The following is a 23059-nucleotide window of genomic DNA, read 5'->3' as shown; positions in this document are numbered from 1 at the left end:
GCAGCTCATGAGGTCAATGCGATTTATTTAACAGCAGTGGAAAATGGAGCTCTAAAACATGTACTAAGAATGCATTTAGTCTGTTGCCCAATTTGAAAAGTGCTGTTTCCTAAAGTGAAATCCTATGTATTATCAGGACTAGAGACATGATGAACTTTCACTTCTCCCTTTTAAGCAACAGTCTTAGTGAATTAGTACAAGTGCCAGCTTTCAGGACCTTCACTTACACAGGGAATGAAAAAGCAGAGAATGAGGAAAATAAGGATAACCGAGCACCTGTTTCTCTCCACCTGAATTTCCAAAGGTGTGGCGGAGGCCATTCTGAATGACATTTGAGATCCCCTCCATGCTGAAGCGCTAAAGGCAGCAATATACGGCCCAGAGGAAAAGGACAGAGAAAGAAGTTCAAAGACTATTAGTAAGAACGCACCATGATGATTTATGTGCCCAAGAGGCAAGCAGTTAGAAAATGCCACTACTCATTCACATAAAGCAAACAAAATCATGCTGTTTTTAAAATGTTTCTGCTCCCATTTCTTGCAAGTCGAATGCAAAAACTACTGCTTTTATGCTACCGTATTCATGAAGATTTTCCCTCACGTAGCTGATAAATAAATTGGCTCCAATGTAAATATCCTAAGTGGTACACATATTTGTTTTATGCAAAATTTACTACATAATTTTTAAGATACCTTTTGATATTGTTTACCTACATTTTATCAAAAGTCTGAAAACTTAATACTAACAGTATGCATATTTTCAGTCTAAGTTTGCATATTTCTACCACAAGTTTGGAGAAACATTAACATAACATTTGGCAAATGAGAATGCTGTTACTTGGAGAGCTGATTACTGCTTCCCACTCGCTCTTCAGGCCACCTGCCATTGCCTTGGTGCAGAAATTACAAACTGGAAGAGTACATACATATGCTTTCTGGAGAGCAGAGTGGATCCCATGCGCCAGCAGGCCCCTAACACTTCTGCAGAGACTTTCCCACTGCTCCTAGGAAACAATTCTAGCTTCTTTCCCCCAGCAACCTCCAAGACTTCCTAGAACCCACTGTACTATAAAGAGAATATTTTTTCCCTAAACTACTTATCTTGATTTGTAACCAGTCTGCAATGTCATCAGACACAGGGAAAAGAGTCCAGTGGCACCTCTCTGGCTGCTGAGTCAAAGGCCTGAGATGGATTCTTACGCTGTGACTAATTAAGGAGGAAGGCATCCTGATTCACCAGCTGGGTCCTTCCTCTGGATTTTTACAGAGGAAAGTGGAAACAGTAAACACATTTGAGGAGTCAATATAACGAATATTTACCAGACCCCGAGGAATAGAAGAGGAAACCAAGGCAATGGTCTTTGCTTTCAAGAACATATGGTTTAGCCGAGAGGTTCTCAAAGCGTGGCCCAGGGATCCCCCAGGGGGTCCATGAAACACTTCTAGGGTCCATGAGCTGAGCATTACTTTCTCAGAAATACTAAGACATGATTTGCCTTCTTCACGTTCATTCTTTCATGACTTATAGTGAAATATCCCAAATGATAGGCTGAATGCGGAAGCAGATTTAAGAATCTCTCTTCGGTTAAGTGAGATATTATAACAAGATTGACAAAAATGCATAGCAATGCCATTTTTTCTCACTAAATTTTTAAAACTATAGTTATTTTTCATAAAAACATGCTAGTTGTGTAAGCATGAATGAATTTCTTATTGGTATTTTTAAACGAATTGGTAAATTTTGTGCATTTACCAATGTAGTAAATATCAATGTAATATCAAAATCTACATCAATCTACTAAATAATCTAGTAAATATCAATATAGCCTATATAAACAAAAAGCTCTTTGAGGTCTTCAAAGAATTTGAAGAGTATAAAGAAGCCCTAACAACAAAAACCTGAGTAACACCAAGAGGTTTATTCTTTGAGGGAGTGAAGTGCCTCTTTATCCGTCATGTACTCAATGGTACTACTGAAAACTGAGTACCAAATTTTACCATCTCTGACGAACATGCACAACTACCCTCTCCTCCTGAATGGTCCTTCCCCACCCGGTCCTTCCCAGATCGGAGGCCATTTTGTTCTGGCAAGAATCAAACATCTGGTCCAGACACCCTGATGGAACACAGTTCACTCTGCTGACAGCATAACTATTACCCTTGATGGAGCAGGCTAGTTTTAAAAGAAAACCTACAAAGAACTACTTTGTAGATTTTTGTATTTGTAGATTTTTCACATGCTCTCATGTGATTTGTTCACATTTTTAAGCAGATTCTCAAAAGAGATGAACGTCTTAGGCTCCAGAGTCCGGAGCCATTTTTTTTTAATTCTGTCAGATGTATTTTCTCTCAAAGGCAACAAAGAGGAAAATACTTTTCTATTCTAAATTAAATTTTTAAATTTAAATAAATAAATAGCATTTATTCTAAAATACTATTTTAGAAAATAATTTTCTATATACCCTGACTCCATTATCTATATCTCAATATAGATTCAGAAATTATCAAGCAAGGTGAATAGTTTTAGCATCCATGCATCAAGAAACTAAGGTATATTTTATATTTGAACAGCATATTCTAAAAACACTAGCTTTACTTCCTCAGTTGGAAACCTAATGGCTGTCACTGCAAAAATTAAAAAAAAAAAAAGATTGATGTACATTCTTAAATTCCCAAGTTACATATGTAATTCAGGTTTCCTTACTAAGTGTGCCGTTGTGGGCTTTGCTGAGCCATTTTAACTACTGGTAGCCTGACGGCTTCTGAAAGATAGCTTTCATGCAACCAGAATTCAGGCCTGGTAGAAATAAGTGGAAGCGTAATCATGTGAAACCACAGTAACCAGGAAAACCACAAAACTAACGGCTGATCCCAGCAAAACAAATACAGGGACTCTCCCTAGAACCCGTGCTCCTGGGCTGATGGAAGCTGTGGCCAGTCGCCACCGCACCCTAAACAGGGAAGCAGTGTGGCAGCTGGTAAGGTTTTCTACTGCCTCCCGTTCTGCTGGGAAAATGACAGAACAGGAAAATCAAAAGGTTCACAGGAAATACAAAGAAAGCAGCTAAAAGATATATCTGAGAACATTCCTCCACCACTGCTCTGGCTGCCATCAATTCTCACCCCGCCACCGAACCCTCGGAATCACACAGCAGCCATCTCCTCCCCATGCTGCATTTTCAAACTCTTCCTCCTACCAGCTTATTCTCAGGGGCAACTTTAAGTTCTCCAACCCTCGGGCTCGCTTCAGCGGCACATGTACTAAATTCTCCCTCAACCTATTTGCTTCCCCCAGGGTTTCCTCAAACAGCTCTCCCCAGGTTACTTCTCTGATCCTGAGGTCCACGGACACTTTTCAGATCCCTGTGAGACAGACGGGGAGCTCTCCACCCTGCACCCCTTCCCCTGGATTCCTACATGCCATCCTCTCCCTGAGCTCCCCCTGCCCCTCTGGTGGCTCCTTTGGAGAGGTGCCTCTTTCTCTGCTCGGCTCTCATATGCCCCATGTCCCCTGGGATTCTGTCCCTATTGTTTTTCTCATGCACACTCTCCAAATGTTCCCATTCCACCGTTTTAGACTTCTGCTTCCACAAATGTACACACAGCTCCACTTTCCTGAGGTCAGGAAAGGGCTGAGGACAGCGCCTGGCACCGAGGAAGGGGTTCAGTAAACATTAGCCAGTTTTATACTACAACTTCCTTCCTGAGCGTCACTTGTGTGTTCAGCGGCCTCCTGGACATCTCTACCTGAATACTGCTAAAACCCATTACATCCAAACTGAACTCCTCTTCCTCTCTCCCACCAAAAGTAAAAAAAAAAAAAAAAAAAAAGAAAAGAAAAGAAAAACACACACATACACACACACACACACACACACACACACACACACACACACCACTCTTTAAGTCCTGTTCCTTTTTCGGCATTCTGTATCTTTCTCATTCATTTGTCCATCCTTTCAAAAAACATGGTGAGCCAGACACTGCAGGTATTAATGACTCAAAATGAACACATCCACCAAATCCCCTCCTCCGTTCAAGACCTGATATTCCAGTAGAAAAGGGGCACAAAAAGTAAAACAAGTAAATGAACTAGATCATTGCTGATAATGTGTGTCCAGCTGATAGCTACAACACGGCAATTAAAAACTGGCTGCCTATTTTATATCGGGAGGTCAAATAAAAGCTGAGGAGGTGACATCTGAGCTGAAACATGAATTATACACCCTCCCAGATGAGCCACAAAGGACAATGGACAAAAGAGTTCCTCTCTGAGAACAGAACCAAAAGCAGCCCAACTGGCCGACCAAAGAGTTGGCTCTGTAGCCAGTGCGCAGGGGTCCTGTTATGCTTCTCCAACAGAATGTGAAATAGTAGCTACTGAGCATTTCTCTCCCCACCTTCGCATAAGTTTTTATCGCAGCGGCCCTGTTCTCATTCCATCTTTGTGGGTGGATGTGCTAACACGGCAGGTTCACCTCTGCATCACAGGGGTTACATCCAGCGCCAACAGGAAGGGCAGGCGTTCCCCAAAGATGCCAGGCTTGAAGCCCGATGCGGTTGCTGTTGACAGACCTGTACATCTCCCTTTGGGGAAGGGGTACATGTGTTCTAGCTACGCTTGCCCAAGTCAGGGATCAGTGACCCGGCGCTTGATCCTCTCTTCCCTGGTACCCAATCGATAGATTCAACCTCTCTTGTATCTCTGAAATTCAACCATTTTCCCACCCCCACTATAACTTCTAGGCTCATTTCCTACCTGAATGAGTGCAAGAGCCTCTGAGTCAATTTCTTATCTCTAGTTGCTCCCTTCCAATTAGTTCTCCTTGAAACACTGAAGTTGCCCTTCCAAAAGACAAATCTGAACATGTGATGATCCACTTAAAACCTCTTTTTGGTTTCCTACAGCCTTTACATAAAGACCCAAATGCCTTAGCATGACATACAAGGCTACCACTTCCAGGCTCTCCTTTGCTACCTCCTCACCCTCTTCTTGAGGTCCGTTCCTTCTCTCTCTCCCTCTCTCTCCCTCTCTCTTCCCTCTCTCTCTCTTGCTTTCAGCATTCTCTCTCAACGTCTAGCCATAACGAACAACCTGCAGGGCCCCAGATGGCCCTGTCACCTCTAGATGTCTGCCCACACCACTCCCTCTGCTTACCTTTCCTGTCCTTTCTTCTTGTCCTCCAGATTCAACTCAGCCTTCCCAGACACCCAAACCAACCCAGGGGCACTAGTAATGTATCCACACCTGTATCATGAGACAGTGCCAGGCACTAAACACATCAAGAACATGGTAGCTGTTTTGGATAGAGCAATGATCACTCTATACCTAGGTTTCTCAACCTTGACAGTACTGACATTTGGAGTCAGGTAGTTGTTGGTTGGGCGGGGTGGGGGGGCGGGGGGCAGTCCGATGCTCTGTGGGATGTTGAACAGCATCACTGGCCTCTACTCAGAATGCTAGTAGCACTGCCCCCACCCCATCCAGTGTGACAAGGAAAAATGTTTTCAGACGCTGCCTAATGCCTTACAGGGAGGCAAAATTGGCCTGGTTGAGAATCACTGCATAACGTGCACTGCATGGTTTGTGAGCTGGATCCCCAGCCCACAGGCAGCATGCCCCTGGACGCTGGGATTGACTCTGCATCCTAAACACTCATGCCTGACACACAATTAGAGACCAACGTGTTTGTCTCACAGTAGTAAAAGAGTAGATATTCAAGATATGTTTTAAGGTGGGGGTGAAGCACAAGATATAAAGAAAGAGCAGAAAAAGAAAAAAGAAAGTTTGGGTTAATTTTTAATAAATTCAACTAAGTTCTCAAAATTATCGAGGGCAGAAATAACCTCAGATACTTCTTTTGTATGCCAACAAAGCACAAACGCATCCTCATCATGCAGGAGGCACTTCATCGATGGTCACTGGCATAAATTACAGAATTCTTTAGCAATGATTACCTATGCCAGTGACATACTTCCGACATGGGGATGAAACTAGGAATCACACCTTAATCAAAAGTATTTGAAATGAGAAAAATTTTCAAGAGTCAACTTGGATCGAAAAGTGCTGGACTAGAAAGCAGAGATGGGTATTCTCTCCCAGGCTTCCCACTAACGTCTGACGTGAGGGCGGTCCCTGAACTCACTGAGGTCTGTTTCCTCACCAGTAAAATAGGTGATGAAATGATATCATTTTTATTTTTTTTTTTTTTTTTTTTTAAATTTTTTTTTCCAACATTTTTTATTTATTTTTGGGACAGAGAGAGACAGAGCATGAACGGGGGAGGGGCAGAGAGAGAGGGAGACACAGAATCGGAAACAGGCTCCAGGCTCCGAGCCATCAGCCCAGAGCCCGACGCGGGGCTCGAACTCACGGACCGCGAGATCGTGACCTGGCTGAAGTCGGACGCTTAACCGACTGCACCACCCAGGCGCCCCAATTTTTAAAGCACTCTTATCCGTAAATTGTATGAACCTACGAATTATCTCAACCAAGTTGCCACATGGTTTCTTTAAGAGGGCACACAAAAATCAAAAACACACATACACAACAGCACAGGACTGACAGGTCACATAAGGTTATAAGTGCTCTAGAATGGCAGAACTGCACACCCAGATGATACATTCAGAGTTATCTACTGCAGTGGCATTTATAGATGTGTGCTAAGCCAGAGTTTAATACTTCTAAGACCACAGCCCAAGAAGCTTAGAGCCTGTGACAACCACATCATGAGGAGACAAATTTTTTCTCTTGACTTTTTGCAGGAGAAAAAAAATTTTTTAAAAGAGCTAAGAGGCAAAAATAATCTGAAGGTGAACAGAAGAAAGATGACGTGACAAGATAGAAAGTTTTCTGCCAAAGAAGTCAACAACGGAGCCCTGAAAAAGTCCACTGAAGAACCTGGTCTAGGAAGTCAACGTGAGATTAATAAAGTAAGATAAATAATCTTGTTGACAAGGTTTGTAAAACAATGGGGTGACTAAGAAATACAAAGCCCCTAGGATAACAAAAGAGCAGCCAGGAGAAGATCAGTGAACTAGAAGGATCAAGGAACAGAAAGAGCAGGCAAGGGGACAAGGAAGAAACAGGAAACGAGCTCCACAGAGCACACGATAGATGGTTTTACAATTGCCCTATAAATTCCAAACAATACACTCTTCTGGAAGGCAAAATGAATTTTAAAAAGATAAAACCTCAGAGACAGATTAAATTTACTTTTTTAGTAAACATCACCTCATTTAGAAGCACTACATGTATGACCTTGAGAGCAGACATGGTGTGATTAGGTGCTTCTGGTACTAAACTGGGCCAGGGGGAAGATTTTGTTGACGCTGAAATTTTATTGGGGGTGGGGGGAGGAAGAAGAGAAGGAGAGAAGCATTTCTTTGTTGAACATTTCTCATGGCAAAAGTACTAGTGACATGTCAAAGCACTTTCTGAAGCCTCAAGGTTAGGAATGCTCAATGACATAAAGGACATTAAAGATGTCTTACTTTTGTTTAATTGAAATAAACAACTGCAATATTAAGTTATGTCAGAAAGCTCAATCCTATTTCCACTTTATCTACCATTTCCAAATTTGAAGGATCCAAATGTTCAAATTCAAAGTGAAGAGCTAGGGAAGATGCTGGGAGTCTCAAGTTATTTTGCAATCTATCCATCTGTTTCCACCGTATTTTTTACAAAGGAGTTAATAGCTCTGTAAAATGCGCTTCTCAGAATGGAATTTTTTATATGAGCCCATTTATAAGCAGGAAAATGATTAAGCATTACAGTATTTACTTTATTGTTTCCCTCACTGCTGACAAAGTGCCAAAGTAACCTAGTAAGGACGGGGGAAGAAGTTTACTCAATACGGGGCTCCACTCACATGATTTACAATGAGAACACTCACAACTGCCTCATGACCATTTCCTTCCCTGGCATGAGTATGTATTAAGTCTCAAAATCAGTCATTCTCTGGAATCTTTTCCCATACAAAACCAGGAGCAACAAAGTATAAACAAGATATAGGAGATTAAAAACAAAAATTATAAAAATCTGAAAGAAGAAAGGAGCCAAGATTCCCAAGCCCGCAGACAGCATGTCTGTACAGCTCAGAAGCAGGAACACAGGGCCAAGGGTCCCTTGCACGCGTCTCTGCATAACTGCACATCATCGCGCCAGGGCACACGGGTTCTGTGAGCAAAAGAAATATGAACAAAATCTATAGGGTCGTTGTGAGGAGTCCATGGGAATCACTTAGCAAAGCATTCAGCAAATACAGATATCCAAAAATATTCAAAACATTCCTCTAAAAAGGCTAGAATAACATTTGGGACACAGCTCCCAAAAAGAAGTAACCACACCTTTCTACTTTTCTCCAGAACAAGTAATGAGCAGTCTAAGTTCTCCTCATATAAATAAAATGGCCACTGTGAAATAAAACACTCCTGATTATAGTCTCTAGCTTAAAGGACTTAGGACAACACAAAGAAAACACACTACTGTCTATGACTAAATATACAAATCATCCAAAAAGCTTAAACAGAAAACAAGTTACACTTGCGGGTAACTCAAGATCTTTCTGAACAATAAAAAAGAGCTAGAAAACACTATGGAAACCAACAAACAACAAGAATCGGATACAGCGATGTGGTCTGTTAATCCTTCTCTGGAGTCCTAAATATATCAAATCATTCTCTTCACACATTCACCAGTTTAACTAATTTCACAGAAAGCAGGATCCAAGACAGGGAAGAGCGAAACTAACCAGGAGGCCAGGAAATTCAAACTAATTCCTGCTATCAGACTTTTCTCTAAGCCTCATCTGACACCCACTGGCACAGATCTCTAACTAGCAGGAAATCTTTAAAAATCCCAAATTCGAAGCTCAGTGTCAGAAAAAAAGGTTAGAAAAAGCAATTAAGAAATGCTTTTCATCTATTTCGGACTCATATCCTAACTTATGCTCTGACTTCATTAATATTCTTTTTACTCAGGAGGTTCAAAAGGAGGTGAAATTCAAACATAATTATTGTTCCTTATAAATCACATCATTTGCAAAGTTTAAATGACAAAATTTTCAAATATTAACTTCTAGAACAATAGTTTTAATTTCACATTCTTAAAATAATCAAAACATAAAACATAAGAAAAACAAAATTCATGGGAATGCAAACTGGTGCAGCCACTCTGGAAAACAGTATGGAGGTTCCTCAAAAAACTAAAAATAGAACTACCCTATGACCCAGCAATTGCGCTATTACGCATTCATCCAAAGGATACAGGTATGCTGTTTCGAAGGGACACATGCACCCCCATGTTTATAGCAGAACTATCAACAATGGCCAAAGCATGGAAAGAGCCCAAATGTCCATCGATGGATGAATGGACAAAGAAGATGTGGTGTATATATATATATATATATATATATATATATATATATATATATATGTGTGTGTGTGTGTGTGTGTGTGTGTGTGTATACATACACACACACACACACACACACACACACACACATACACAATGGAGTATTTTTTGGCAATTAAAAAGAATGAAATCTTGCCATTTGCAACTACATGCATGGAACTGGAGGGTATTATGCTAAGTGAAATTAGTCAGAGAAAGACAAAAATCATATGACTTCATTCATATGAGGACTCTAAGAGACAAAACAGATGAACATAAGGGAAGGGAAACAAAAATAATATAAAAACAGGGAGGGGGACAAAACAGAAGAGACTCATAAATATGGAGAACAAACTGAGGGTTACAGGAGGGGTTGTGGGAGAGGAGATGAGCTAAAGGGGTAAGGGGCACTAAGGAATCTACTCCTGAAATCATTGTTGCACTAGATGCTAACTAATTTGGATGTAAATTTAAAAAAATAAAAAATAAAGTCTCAAAAAAAAAAAAAAGAAAAACAGAATTGAAAGCAATAGTTACATGCAAAAAAAATTAGAAAGCACAGATATTCAAATAATTAAGGTATTACCTAAGGTGTAAAAATTTAGTCTGCTTATGTTCACACTTCTTCAAATCAAATATTTTCTTTAATTTTTTTTTTTGAGAGAGAGTAAGCGTGCAAGCAGGGGAGAGGGGCAGAGGGAGAGAGAGAATCCCAAGCAGACTCCATGCCCAGCGCAGAGCCTGACACAGGGCTCGATGGCACAACCCCAGGATAATGACCTGAGCAGAAATCAAGAGTTATAGACTCAACTGACTGAGCCACCCAGGTGCCCCTCAAATCAAATAGTTTTCATGTGAATTACAAAGCAGTTATAAATGCAAATTATACTGAAAAACTTTCTGTAGAGAAAAAGCAGATCCAAGTAAATTAGAAAATATGAACTAAACCAAAGCAGATAAATATTTGAAAATGTCTTGAATATTACACTATTATTTTGGAATTTCACTCTCAGAACAGAAAGGTATGGTATGAAGATTTTCTAAGTTAGGAGTTAAATGGAACAGTATCAATTTAATTTTTTCTATTTGAAGATCTTTTTAAATTTTTAAGTAATTTAATATTAATATGGTAATTAAGTGTTGGCAAAAATTTTCAAAGCTACTGAAGCTAGGGTAAAATAATTAACCCTGCTAATTTTATACATTATTTCCTGATACTTACGAATACCCTAAGTATATAATAAGGTAAATAACTAGTAGTGCAATTGCAGGGTCATAGGGTAGCTCTATCTTTAACTTTCTGAGAAACCTCCACACTGTTTTCAGAGTGGCTGCATCAGTTTGCACTCCTACCAACAGTGTGGGAGGGTTCCCCTTTCTCTGAATCCACATCAACATCTATTGTTTCCTGCGTTGTTAATGTTAGCCATTCTGACAGGTATCTCATTGTGGTTTTGATTTGTATCTCCCTGATGATGAGTGATGCTGAGCATTTTTTCATGTGTCTGTCAGCCATTTGTATGTCTTCTTGGAGGAAATATCTGTTCATATATTCTGCCCATTTCTTAACTGGAATATTAATTTTTTGGGTGTCGAATTAACTGCACTACTAGGTATTTACCCAAAGGATATAAAAATACTGATTCAAAGGGGCACATGCACCCCAATGTTTATAGCAGCACTGTCAACAATAGCCAAATCATGGAAAGAGGCCAAATGTCCACTGACTGATGAATGAATAAAGAAAATGTGGTGTGTATATATACATACACAATGGAATATTACTCAGCGATCAAAAAGAATGAAATCTTGCCATTTGCAATGACATAGACAGAACTAGAGTGTATTATGCTAAGCAAGATAAGTCAATCAGAGAAAGACAAATACCATATGATTTCACTCATATGTGGAATTTCAGAAACAAAACAGATGAACATAGGGGAAGGGAAGGAAAAGTAAAATAAGATAAAAACAGAGAGGGAAGGCAAACCATAAGAGACTTTTTTTTAAGTTTATTTATTTTGAGAGAGAGAGAGAGAGAGAGAGAGAGGGCATGACCACAGGCAGGAGGGTCAGAGAGAGACAGAGAGAGAGAATCCCAAGCAGGCTCTGCACTGTCAGCACAGAGACTGATGCAGGCCTCAGTCTCACAAACGGTCAGATCATGACCTGAGCCTAAATCAAGAGCTGGATGCTTAACTGACTGAGTCACCCAGGATCCCCAAGAGACTCTTAACTATAGAGAACAAACTAACAGTTGGTGGACAGGAGGTTGGTAGGGGAATGGACTAAATGGGTGATGGGCATTAAGGAAGGCACTTGTGATGAGCATTGGGTGTTATATGTAAGTGATGAATCACTAAATTCTCCTGAAACTAATACTACACTATATGTTAACTAACTGGAATTAAACAAAATCTTGGAAGAAAAAAGAAAGAATACAATTTCCTGGCATATCAAGGCTTTATGTGAATTTCTGTTATATTAACAAACAATTAGCAAACCTCTCCAAGGCATAAGGAGTCAAGAATAGACTCCTGATTTTTACTAAGTTAACTGCTGTGTCATGAAAGCTCACTATTACCAGTCACCAAAAGACAGTTGCAAAAAATCAATAGTAGATAATGATTAACAAAAACTGGTAGCGACATACATTTGTCTAGGCAAAACTATTTCTCATAAAATAAATGTGTTCTACATCTAAACTAATTAATAATTCTTAGGTGTGCAGTATTAAAACAATAAATAATACACATCCAAGTTTCTCTCCATCCTACACTGACCTTCCATTTTATGGCCCTAATGCTAATTTTTTAGGAATACTTATTATAATAAGGAAAAATACAAAAGACTATAAGAAACTATCAAAAATTATATGCTAACAAACTGGACAACTTAGAAGAGATGGATAAATCCCTAAAAACATACAATCTTCCAAAACTAAATCAGGAAGGAATAGAAAATGTGAACAGGCTGATTACTAATAACAAAACTTAATCAGTAATCAGAAACTCTCAACAAACAAAAAGTCCAGAACCAGATGGATTCACAGGTGAATCTTACCAAACATTTAGAGTTGATACCTATCCTCTTCAAACTATTAAAAAAAAAAAAAAAAAAGAGGAGGGAAAGCTTCCAAATTCATTCTATGAGCCAGCATTACCCCAAAACCAAAGACACTCCAAAAAAAAGAAAACTACAAGCTAATATTCCTAATGAGCATTTATGCAAAAATCCCCAACATAATATTAGCAAACCAAATTCCACAATACGTTAAAAGAATCACTCACCTTAATTAAGTGGGATTCATTGCAGGGATGCAAGGATGGTTCAATATTCACAAATCAATCAAAGTGATGTATCACATTAACAACATGAAAGATAAAAACCATATGATCATCTCAACAGATGCAGGAAAAAGCATCTGACAAAACTCAACAGGTGTTTATGATAAAAACTCTCAATAGAGTGGGTTTAAGAAGGAATGTACCTCAACCTAATAAAGGCCATAGATGACAAACCCACAGCTAACATAATACTCTTAAGGAAAAGCTTTAGGAACATGACAAGGTCCTCTTTTGCCACTTTTATTCAACACAATACTGGAAACGCTAGCCACAGCAATCAGACAAGACATAAAAGGCATCCAAATAGGTAAGGAAGAAGTTAAACTCTATTTGCAAATGCATGTTAGTATATCTACAAAACTCTTAAGACTACCAGAATACTAGAATAATGGGTTCGGTAAAGTTTCAGGATATAAAATTAATACACAGAAATCTGTTGTATTTTTGTACACTAATACAAAGTAGCAGAAGAGAAATAAAGAAAACAATCCAATTTTCAACTGCATCAAAAAGAATAGATTACCTAGGAATAAATTTAACCAAGGAGATGAAAGACCTGTACTCTGAGAACTTACATAAAACACTCACGAAAGAAATTAAAGACAACACAAACAAACGGAAAGATATACCATGAGAAAGATGTTCATGGATTGGATGAATCAATACTGTTAAAATGTCCACAATACCCAAAGCAATCTACAGATTCAGCACAATCCCTATCCAAATACCAGTAATATTTTTTACAGAACTAGAACAAATAATCCTAAAATGTGTATGGAACCACAAAAGACCTGAATAGTCAAAGCAATCTTGAAAAAGAACAAAGCTGGAGGTATCACAATCCCGTATATCAAGATATACTACAAAACTAATAATCAAATAGTATGGTACTGGCACAAAAATGGTTATACAGATCAACAGAACTAGTTAGAAAGCCCAGAAATAGGGGCACCTGGGTGGCTCAGTCAGTTAAGCATCTGACTTCAGCTCAGGTCATGATCTTGTGGGTTTGTGAGTTCAAGCCCTGTGTCGGGCTCTGTGCTGACAGCTCAGAGCCTGGAGCCCACTTTGGATTCTGTGTCTCCCTCTCTCTCTGCCCCTCCCCCGCTCACACTCTCGGTCTCAAACATACACAAAAAAAAATTTTTTAATGGGCAGAGGACCTAAGTAGACACTTTTCCAAAGAAGACATATAGAAGGCCAACAGAAACATGAAAAGATGCTCAAACATCACTAACCATCAAGAAAATACAAATCGGGGCGCCTGGGTGGCGCAGTCGGTTAAGCGTCCGACTTCAGCCAGGTCACGATCTCGCAGTCCGTGAGTTCGAGCCCCGCGTCAGGCTCTGGGCTGATGGCTCGGAGCCTGGAGCCTGTTTCCGATTCTGTGTCTCCCTCTCTCTCTGCCCCTCCCCCGTTCATGCTCTGTCTCTCTCTGTCCCAAAAATAAATAAAAAAAAAAAAAAAAACGTTGAAAAAAAAAAAAAAAAAAAAAAAAGAAAATACAAATCAAAACCATAATGAGATATCACCTCATGCCTGTCAGAATGGCTGGTATCAAAAAAGTCAAGAAATAAGTGTTGGCGAGAATGTGGAGGAAAGAGAACCCTCATGCACTGTTAATGGGAATGTAAATTGGTGCAACCACCGTGAAAAAAAATATGGAGACTCCTTAAAAAATTAAAAATAGTAATACCATATGATCCACTACTGACTGGATCCCAAGGGAAACAAAAACACCAATTCGTAAAGATATATGCACCACCTATATTTACTGCAGAATTATTTACAATAGTCAAGATATGTCCATCAATACACACGCGATGGAATATTACTCAGTCATAAAAAAAAAAAATGAGTTCTTACCCTTTGCAACAGCATGGATGGCCCTAGAGGGTATTATGCTACATGAGTAAGTCCTACAAATACCATATTATTTCACTTCTATATGGAATCTAAAAAATAAATGAACAACAAACAAACACCAGAAACAGACCCATAAATACAGAGAACAAATTGGTAGTTGCCAGGGGAATGGGGGTGCAAATGGGTGAAGGTGAGTGGGAGGTACAGGTCTCCAGTTATGGAATGAATAAGTTACGGGGATGAAAGGTACATCATAGGGAATATAATCAGTGTTCTTGTAATAGCATTGCATGGTGACAGATGGGAGCTACACTTGTGATGAGCATAGCATAATGTACAGAGTTGCCAAATCACTATGCTATACACCTGCCACTAATGTAACCTTGTGTCAACTATACTTTAAAAAAGAAACAAGAAATTTGCAGAGAAATGCTATCAAATATAACCAACAAATTACTGCCAAAAATATATTAATATTTACATTCACATATATAGGGTAGACTTTATCTTCTCAAGTACCACTACTTAGAAAAAGTGGGGGAAGGGAATCAGTCCTTTTTCCATTTCTCTTCTATCTTCTTTAAACTACTATTTATTGCTGTCTATAAATACAATGTACCCAGAGGACTGCCAACATTTTTAAGTTTTTCATTTGGCCCCAAATCTAGAGGACAACTGGTCTACCCGCTGGCTCTCTTCACTTAGCCACTGGGAATCTGACACAAAGGTCTATTGCTAGGCAGGTTGCCTTAGGCATGTGGCTTGGAGATGGACTGGTCAAGGCATCACCACATGTAGGCACAACTCAGGCTGCTGGATGGGGCTCTGAGGAAAGGAGTAACTCAACACACACAGATAAAATAAGGTTACATTTTATAATAAATTTTAGTCACAGTATAGTGATCTTTTTATACAAACTCACTTAAATGGAGTTTGCATCTTTTTTTCTTCAAATTTTTAATTTTACTAAATTTTAGTCTAAATCAGGAGTTGGCCAACTTTTCCTATAAATGGCCAGAGAGTTAATACTTTAAGTTTACAGTCCACGCAGTCTCTGTCACAACTATCCTGTTCTGTCCTTGTAACACCAAAGCAGCCATAGACCATATGGAAATGAATGGACATGGCTGCATTCCAATAAAACTTTATTTATAAAACAGGTAGAGGGCCAATCTGGCCTTCCGGCAGTAGTTTGCCTTGTCAATCCTCAGTCTATATCATCTTAGCAAATGTGAAATTTAAAAATTCCAAATTAGAGGGGCGCCTGGGTGGCTCAGTCGGTTAAGCATCCGACTTCGGCTCAGGTCACGATCTCACGGTCCGTGAGTTCGAGCCCCGCGTCGGGCTCTGGGCTGATGGCTCAGAGCCTGGAGCCTGCTTCCGATTCTGTGTCTCCCTCTCTCTCTGACCCTCCCCCGTTCATGCTCTGTCTCAAAAATAAATAAACGTAAAATAAAAAAATAAAATAAAAATTCCAAATTAGAAAGAAGGAAAAAGGGAAGAAAAAAAGCTAGTTGTACCTTATTATAAACAAAAGCCCCAAATTCAAGTAGGTGTATCAGAACAGATCCTTCTAAGCTAAGAGCTAGCACAATTTGGAATAACTTCAGAACAATCTAATAGGAGCTATCTAAATGAAAATAAATTTCTCTTACCTTAAAGTCAGCTTTGGTGAAGATTAAATGAAAACTATTACTGGTGCATTTTTGCATGCAAAAGAGAAACAAAATAGATTTGACTATTCATCATAATCTGAGCTAAATGAGTCATAAATACAGAGCAATGCATCTGTGAAAGAAAGATATAAGAAAGAGTATCTATCATCCAAGCCCTAGCTGTCCCCCATCTTGAAGCAGTTATCTCCTCGACCCCCAAAAGCAATAGACCAGGGCAACATGATTCTTTTCACAACAGACTTACTGATTCCTAATACGCCACGAGTTTTCAAAATAAACTTCTTCGGGTTATACTGAAGCAATTATACATTTTTGCTGGTGCTAAGTCCAACACATTGAGAACTCGCTCTCGAAAGTTCAATGTGATTATGGCAAACAGAAAACTATTCATTCCTATCTTCGCAACCCTAGACTTAGAATACATAACCTTACATGTGACTTTTAATTTAAAAACATTACTGGATTCTAAAGGAGGAAATATGGCCATTTCATCCATATGCTGAGGTATGATGCCAAGCGAGTACTCATTAATATCTTTACAACTTCAGGTAACTCTAGGTGACAACCACTGCTAAATTAAAACATACCTAGTGGGACGCCTGGGTGGCTCAGCCAGTTGAGTATCTGACTCTTGATTTCAGCTCGGTCATGATCTCACAGTTCATGAGTTCAAGCCCCACATCGGGCTCTGCACTGACAGTGTGGAGCCCGCTTGGGGTTCACTCACTCTCCCTCTCTCTCGGTCTCTCTCTCCCACCCACTCTCTCTCTCAAAATAAATAAATACTTTTTAAAAATAAAATTTTAAAAATAAAACGTAACTGGTATACTTGGACTTGTTCTTGTACTCATGGGAACTGCCACTGAAATTCAATAATCTGTGACTCTATTCAATACAAACAGAAGATTGGCAAAAAAATTTAAAAGACCACCTGATAGAACAATAATTCAAATATGACAACTCCAAATCCTCTGGGATTGTATCTCCTTTATAGTGAAGTTTCAATTCAACAAACAGGCATTACGTGATGTGCAAAGTAGCAAAAATTAGGTGAGATGCTGAACAATGAAACAATGTGAATGAGCCTTCGGGAAGGCTGATGATGATAAATTATGATACTATGAGATTAAAAGTATGTGTACCTCATAAATATGAAAAACATCTCTTATATGACTTAATAGGCAACTCACAAGAGAATACAGAAGTCAACGGATCAAACCATTATTTGCCTTTCAGATCAACAAAAGATCGAAAGGCTAATAATATCCGTTGTTGGCTGGAAGTGTGGGGAAATGGTCGCTCACTCACACTATTACTAGGTTCATTTCTGTAGAACAATTTGAAAAGTTGGTCGTGGAAAACGCTCCAAAACTGTATATCCTTTGACTCAGAAATTCCACGGATATCAGTGAATGAGTAGACTGTTCCACTAACCAAAAGAAAAATATATAAGAACTACATTCAACCTTAGGAAAATGGTAACTTTAGTTTGATAAATGCCAGAGACAACTAGCTAGTAGGCAGTTGGACATATAATAACTAGCATTTACTCAGGATATATGCTAGTCTTAACACACATTATTTCATTGAGTCCTCCCAAAACTCAAAGGGAGATGTACTCAGTGACAGGAGGATTCAAACACAGCTCTTCCCCCAAAGTTCTTAATCAATAGGCTACTCAGCCTCCATGGGTTTGACGCCTGACAGAAAATTCCAAGGTAGAAATACAGATTTGCGAGTTTATCTTTCTTTCACACGTTTATTCAGCAGAAAAATGAGTACTTAATGTTACACTTGAGGATATAAAAGAAGATAAAGTTACATTTCCTATCCTTAGGGAACCTGACAGAGACAGACGTGAAAACAAAAAAAACCTGCAGTCCTGTGTGACCGTGACAAAAGAAATAGTCACGAGGAATAATACTAAGCCCAAAAGGAGAGACTAGTCAATTCTGCATTGGAGGAAGAGTCACCGAGGAAGGCTCTAAGAAAGGAAGACAATGCTTGAAGGTCGACTTAAAAAAAAAAAAAAAAAAAAAAGTCCTCCAAGTGGACTGGGGGAAACAGGAAAAGCGGGGCTCTCCAGAAAAGGAAAGAGCACGTATAAAAGCACCAAGGCCCAAAGAGCACAGTCAGTTCAAAGAAATGCACACAGGTTATCATAGTGATTAACAGATAGTACCCGTCAACCATTCCAATCTCCACTCCCACCGCTCTCTTTCTCCTGATGCTGAACAACAGGACATAGGAGATACAGTTTTCTGCTCGCTTAAGTCTCATTTCCTAAAGAGAAGAACCATCCTCTAACCTCCTCTCCAAACAGAGACCTGGAAAAGGACAGGACAACCGACCTTGCCCATCAGGAGGAGCAGTGACATAGTGACCACCCTACAGAAAACAGCTCTCCGGCAGCTTTGCTACCGACTGCCTTACCCAGCCTTTTATTGTCTTGGTGGCATTTATTACTACCAGAAATTACACTGTCTAGTCTTTCTTTCTTACACTCCTAGTCATTCATTTGCTGAATGAATGGATATTTCTTTGTCTTATCCAACATGCAGATTTTAAAAATTAAAACAAAGCAAGATAAGATTTCACTTGTATAAGATACTCAATACTTTATATTTAATAGTATTTCTATGCCCCTCCCCAATTGTCTCCCCAAAACTGTCTAGTGCTCAATCTAAATAGCATCCCTCAGCCCCCAATTTTTTTTTTCCCTACAGAAAATGTATGAAACAAAATGTCTCCAAAATTAACACCTAAATAGTTTAACTCTGCTCTATTCCCACCCAGATATTTCATTGCAGTATCTTTGGACCAAAGCGAACAGCTAGCAAACATGGATAGAGGGTTATACCAACTACAAACTGATGTTTTGTTTCAGTGAAACATGTTTAAGGAAAAATGGAAGGAAGGCTACTCCATGCTTAAGGAAAGAAAACCACGTCCTGCTAATAAAACAAAAATATCTAAGGCAAAAAGAAAAAAGTGACCAATGTTGTTAGAAAGCAGGTAATACATGGTATCTGTAAGAAAGTCACCAATTTTTAGAAATTTGTGTCACTGATAACTAACTCTTAGAGATCAGGCTCTGCCCAAACCACGTGTTCTATAAAGTGTCTAACAAGGTACTATCCTTTGCAATCTGTTTATCCAATTGGCCACTTCACTTTAAGGTTCTTTTGAGCCACCCACCACTATTTTCAGAATCATAGGTTTCAGGCTCCTTGAGTCACAGATGGGATGGTCTTTCTCCAGCTTAGAGGGAACCAGTACCACGAGCTCAGCAAGGCCATCAGTAACCTGATTAAAGGTTTTGTTACAAATAGTAGATCAGGACTCGAGAAGCAACTTCGCAGGTCCACATACTGTGAAAAAACGGACTTTTACTATGAATCTATTTCATGACTCATAAAGGTTCGAGTAAGAGCTAAATCTTGCCTTGCCAAATCCATTTCTCAATATAAATGCCATGTACAATTACACAGTGAATCCACTCTAACCCTTTTTATATAGGAGTTACAAAAAGAAGCCTTTAAACCCCTCTAGGGACAAATTTATTTTCCTCAGCCAAGTGTTAACACCAATAAATGGAGGGTTTACATGTAATTCCTAAAAGCAGACAGACAGAAATTACCAACCATGCTATGACTTTTTAACTAAGCATTTCATTTAATCACACTTGTATAATAGGGCAAGTTAAAGGTGCAATTTTTTTAAAAATATGACATCCAAATTTTGCTCCAGAAATTTAAAGCACACTTTCCAGAACTGTATATTCAAACAAATGTTTTGAAGCTATGTCCTTTCTATACACAAGTGGACATCACACTAAGACCATGTATTTACTCACAGGCCCAAGCAGACAATGAATGGGCTAAACGGCGAGATCTCTTTGTTTGTATCAACTGCTCATTGGTGACCCAGCAACCCAGAACTGCATTCTCTTTCCTGGATTCCATGAGAGGCTGGTTAGTGAGAACTACTTCTCTGATATAAGTATTCTTTAGAAAAAAACAAATCAAGACTTAAAGGCAGAACTTACATTATTACAAACCATAATAGCTAGTTTGTGATAATTCGTGTTACCAGGTTATCAGTATCAAGAATGAAAAAGGGACATTCCTCTTAGAAAAATGGATCCCTCTGGACAACCATTATAGTCCAAAAAAACAAAACTGACATTTCTTCACACACAAATAATACGAAGGTGGCAACATATAAGGTTTCAAATGATCAAAAAAAAAATGAAATGGCCCTAAGACCAATAAAGAAACACATCTCATAAAATTAATGTTTATGATGGATTTTAATCACGTGAAATTAAGAGGACCACTTAAGAAAACTGAAAAAGCAGAAAACAAGAAATTTTACATGAAGAGTCAAAGATGCACATATTCTCAACTTTTTCGTCCCCAGTCAGAAATATTCTAATCTGCCAAACACTCAGGCAAATGGCTGATGTCACATAACTGCCTCCAATGCCTTCATGTTCCAACTTCACTGATAAATCAGGAGGAATCTGACTGCGAATCAGTCTGTGCTTTCAGGCTCAGCACAGTTCAGCAACCCTTACAGGCACCCCCTTTTAATTGTTTATTATACGACTCCTGCAAGATGAGCAAAAATAAGAAAATAATACCATTCATACGCCCACCAGCCAAACGTAAATAATCACCGTTAATGCTTTGATACTTTTAAGACACCCTCCTTCTTTCTTCCTCCTCCTCCTTCCACTTACTTCTCCCCTGACCATACCCAGAAAACCACCGTGTCCTCACCCAGAGAACCCCTTTCTGAAACTACTGAGCACAGTGGCATTCTCCACCAGAACCTGTGGGCGCCGCGGTGAGAAGCACTCGCATGCGTAGGCGCCGCCTGCCTGCCTGGGGCCTGGAGCGCTGGGACCACCACGGGAGCAGCTTCCAAGTGCTCAAGGACTCCTGCAAAACACCACTTACTGTGCCGGGCATATGACTTCTCTCGTTCTTCCCATTCTGAGAGCTGCCGTTCTTGAGTTTCTTTTTCTTTTTGGCTGTTTCTTTGTGCTCTTTCTGTTTGTTCTGCACTTCAATGAGAACAGAAATGAAACTGTTTTTCACTTCCTTTTCGAACTCCAGTTCATCTCGCAGGGCCAGCTGCTGCACCAGCTCCTCGGAGTATTCCTTGATGGCAGTCTCAATTTCTTCCAGTAGCTCATTTAATTCAGATACCGAGAGCCTTTTTACTCCTGCGGCCAGAAGCAAAGCACAGCAGATACTAAGACAAAAATATTTCGGGAGACGAGCACAACAGGCGGTTTCATGCCAAAAGAGCAGACACCATACTCTAAGCAATGAAACTGTTCACAATCTTCTCATAATCCTCAAACTTCTGGTGGGCAGGACTGAGCAGAGGTAGGTAGCAAAGTTACTTCTCAAGAGGCTGAGAAGTGTAACAACATTCTTGACTTGTCTAACTCAATCATCCCACCAACAGCACTCCAGTCAAGACTAAAAAAAGCTTGAACAAGAAACAGAACAAACACAAAAGCTGAGGGAGAGTACCCAAACTACCTGCTGACAAGAAACTGCAAGCAACTTAGCAGGGTTCCAGCACACTTCGAAAGACAGAAGTCGATTTGAAACAATTAAACTAAATACATATTTAATCACATATGGCCCAATGTGTGAATTTTTTTGAAGATTGGGAAGAAAGAAGGAAGGCCTACTCCCTAAAACCCACTTCAGATTTTTCTCAGCACTTCTCCTCATGTGAGGCTATGATGTCACTAAAGTCCCAATACCCAGGACCTCAGAATGTGACTGTATTTGGAGATGGGGTCTTTACAAAGATAATTAAGTTAAAATGAGGTTGTTAGGGTGGGCTCTAATCCAGTGTGAGTGGTGTCCTTATAAAATGACAAGATTAGGACAGAGATACATGCAAACAGAAGACCACGGGAGGACAGAGAGAAGACATCTACAAGCCAAGGAGAGAGACCCCAGAAGAAACCAAACCTGCCAACACCTTCATCTTGAACCTCTAGCCTCCAGACCTCTGAGAGGATAAATTCCCGTTGTTTAAGCCCCTGGCATGTGGTACTTCATCACACAGCCCAAGCCGACTAGTACAGGATTCAAAGGTGAATGTGACAAAGTCCCTAAGCAATGATAAAGATATGCCCGAGTATTACTAGAGGGCTGAAGAAGGGTGCATAACTTAGCCTTTGGAGTGAAAGCTTTCTGGAGATGGTTTGAGATGCACAGGAAGTCTAAAGAGCATGGATTGAAGGAGGGTGTCTTACTCTCTTCATAACTGCTAGTACTGGACCTCTTAAGAGTCTGGATTTCCTGGGACAGCATCGACAGCCGATCTGACTGCGTGGGTGTCTCGTCATCTTCTGGGTCTGGAGATTCCTGCATCATTTCTTCAATTTCTTCAATAACCTTCCAAAATACACACGCCACTGTTAATCAGATATACTTGGGAAAAACAATCTCTCTGCAACATGGCGCTCATGAGGCAACCGGAAAAGAAGGGCACTGAAATATCCACTGACCAACACTGTGCAGGAGTTGGTGTTCTGAATAATCACAATTTTGACTGTTAAGAGTGAACATGGTTTATCAAGGAAATAAAATTTACAATATGCTGAACACAAAATTAAACAGAGTAATATTTAATATGCCCATCATGATTCAGTAGATCTATCAGATCTTGAAGGTCTGAGAAATGGTGCAAAACACAGGTACAATTTACCTTACAAATGCTAGAACCAGATCATCGTTACAG

The 23059-nt window shown here is 39.6% G+C and overlaps 1 protein-coding gene across 2 annotated transcripts in view; it reads right to left on the bottom strand.

Moving 5' to 3' along the window:
• The window catches only part of FEZ2 (fasciculation and elongation protein zeta 2), a 43481-nt gene that overhangs the window by 8025 nt on the left and 12397 nt on the right, over positions 1–23059 (bottom strand). Inside the window, exons 4-6 of one of the 2 annotated variants that reach the window (XM_019447668.2) lie at positions 22572–22713; positions 21247–21515; positions 277–357 (exon numbers count right to left, since the gene is read on the bottom strand). In XM_019447668.2, the coding sequence (XP_019303213.1) occupies positions 277–357; positions 21247–21515; positions 22572–22713 (492 nt within the window). The remainder of the gene's footprint in view (positions 1–276; positions 358–21246; positions 21516–22571; positions 22714–23059) is intronic. The other variant, XM_019447676.2, reaches the window with a different exon arrangement.

The sequence above is a fragment of the Panthera pardus genome, unplaced genomic scaffold, assembly GCF_024362965.1.
Source record: "Panthera pardus isolate Hobbes unplaced genomic scaffold, ASM2436296v1 HiC_scaffold_26, whole genome shotgun sequence".
In the NCBI taxonomy this organism is placed as follows: domain Eukaryota; kingdom Metazoa; phylum Chordata; class Mammalia; order Carnivora; family Felidae; genus Panthera; species Panthera pardus.
Note: the sequence above shows the minus strand (reverse complement) of the source record. Positions and strands in the feature narration are given on the sequence as shown.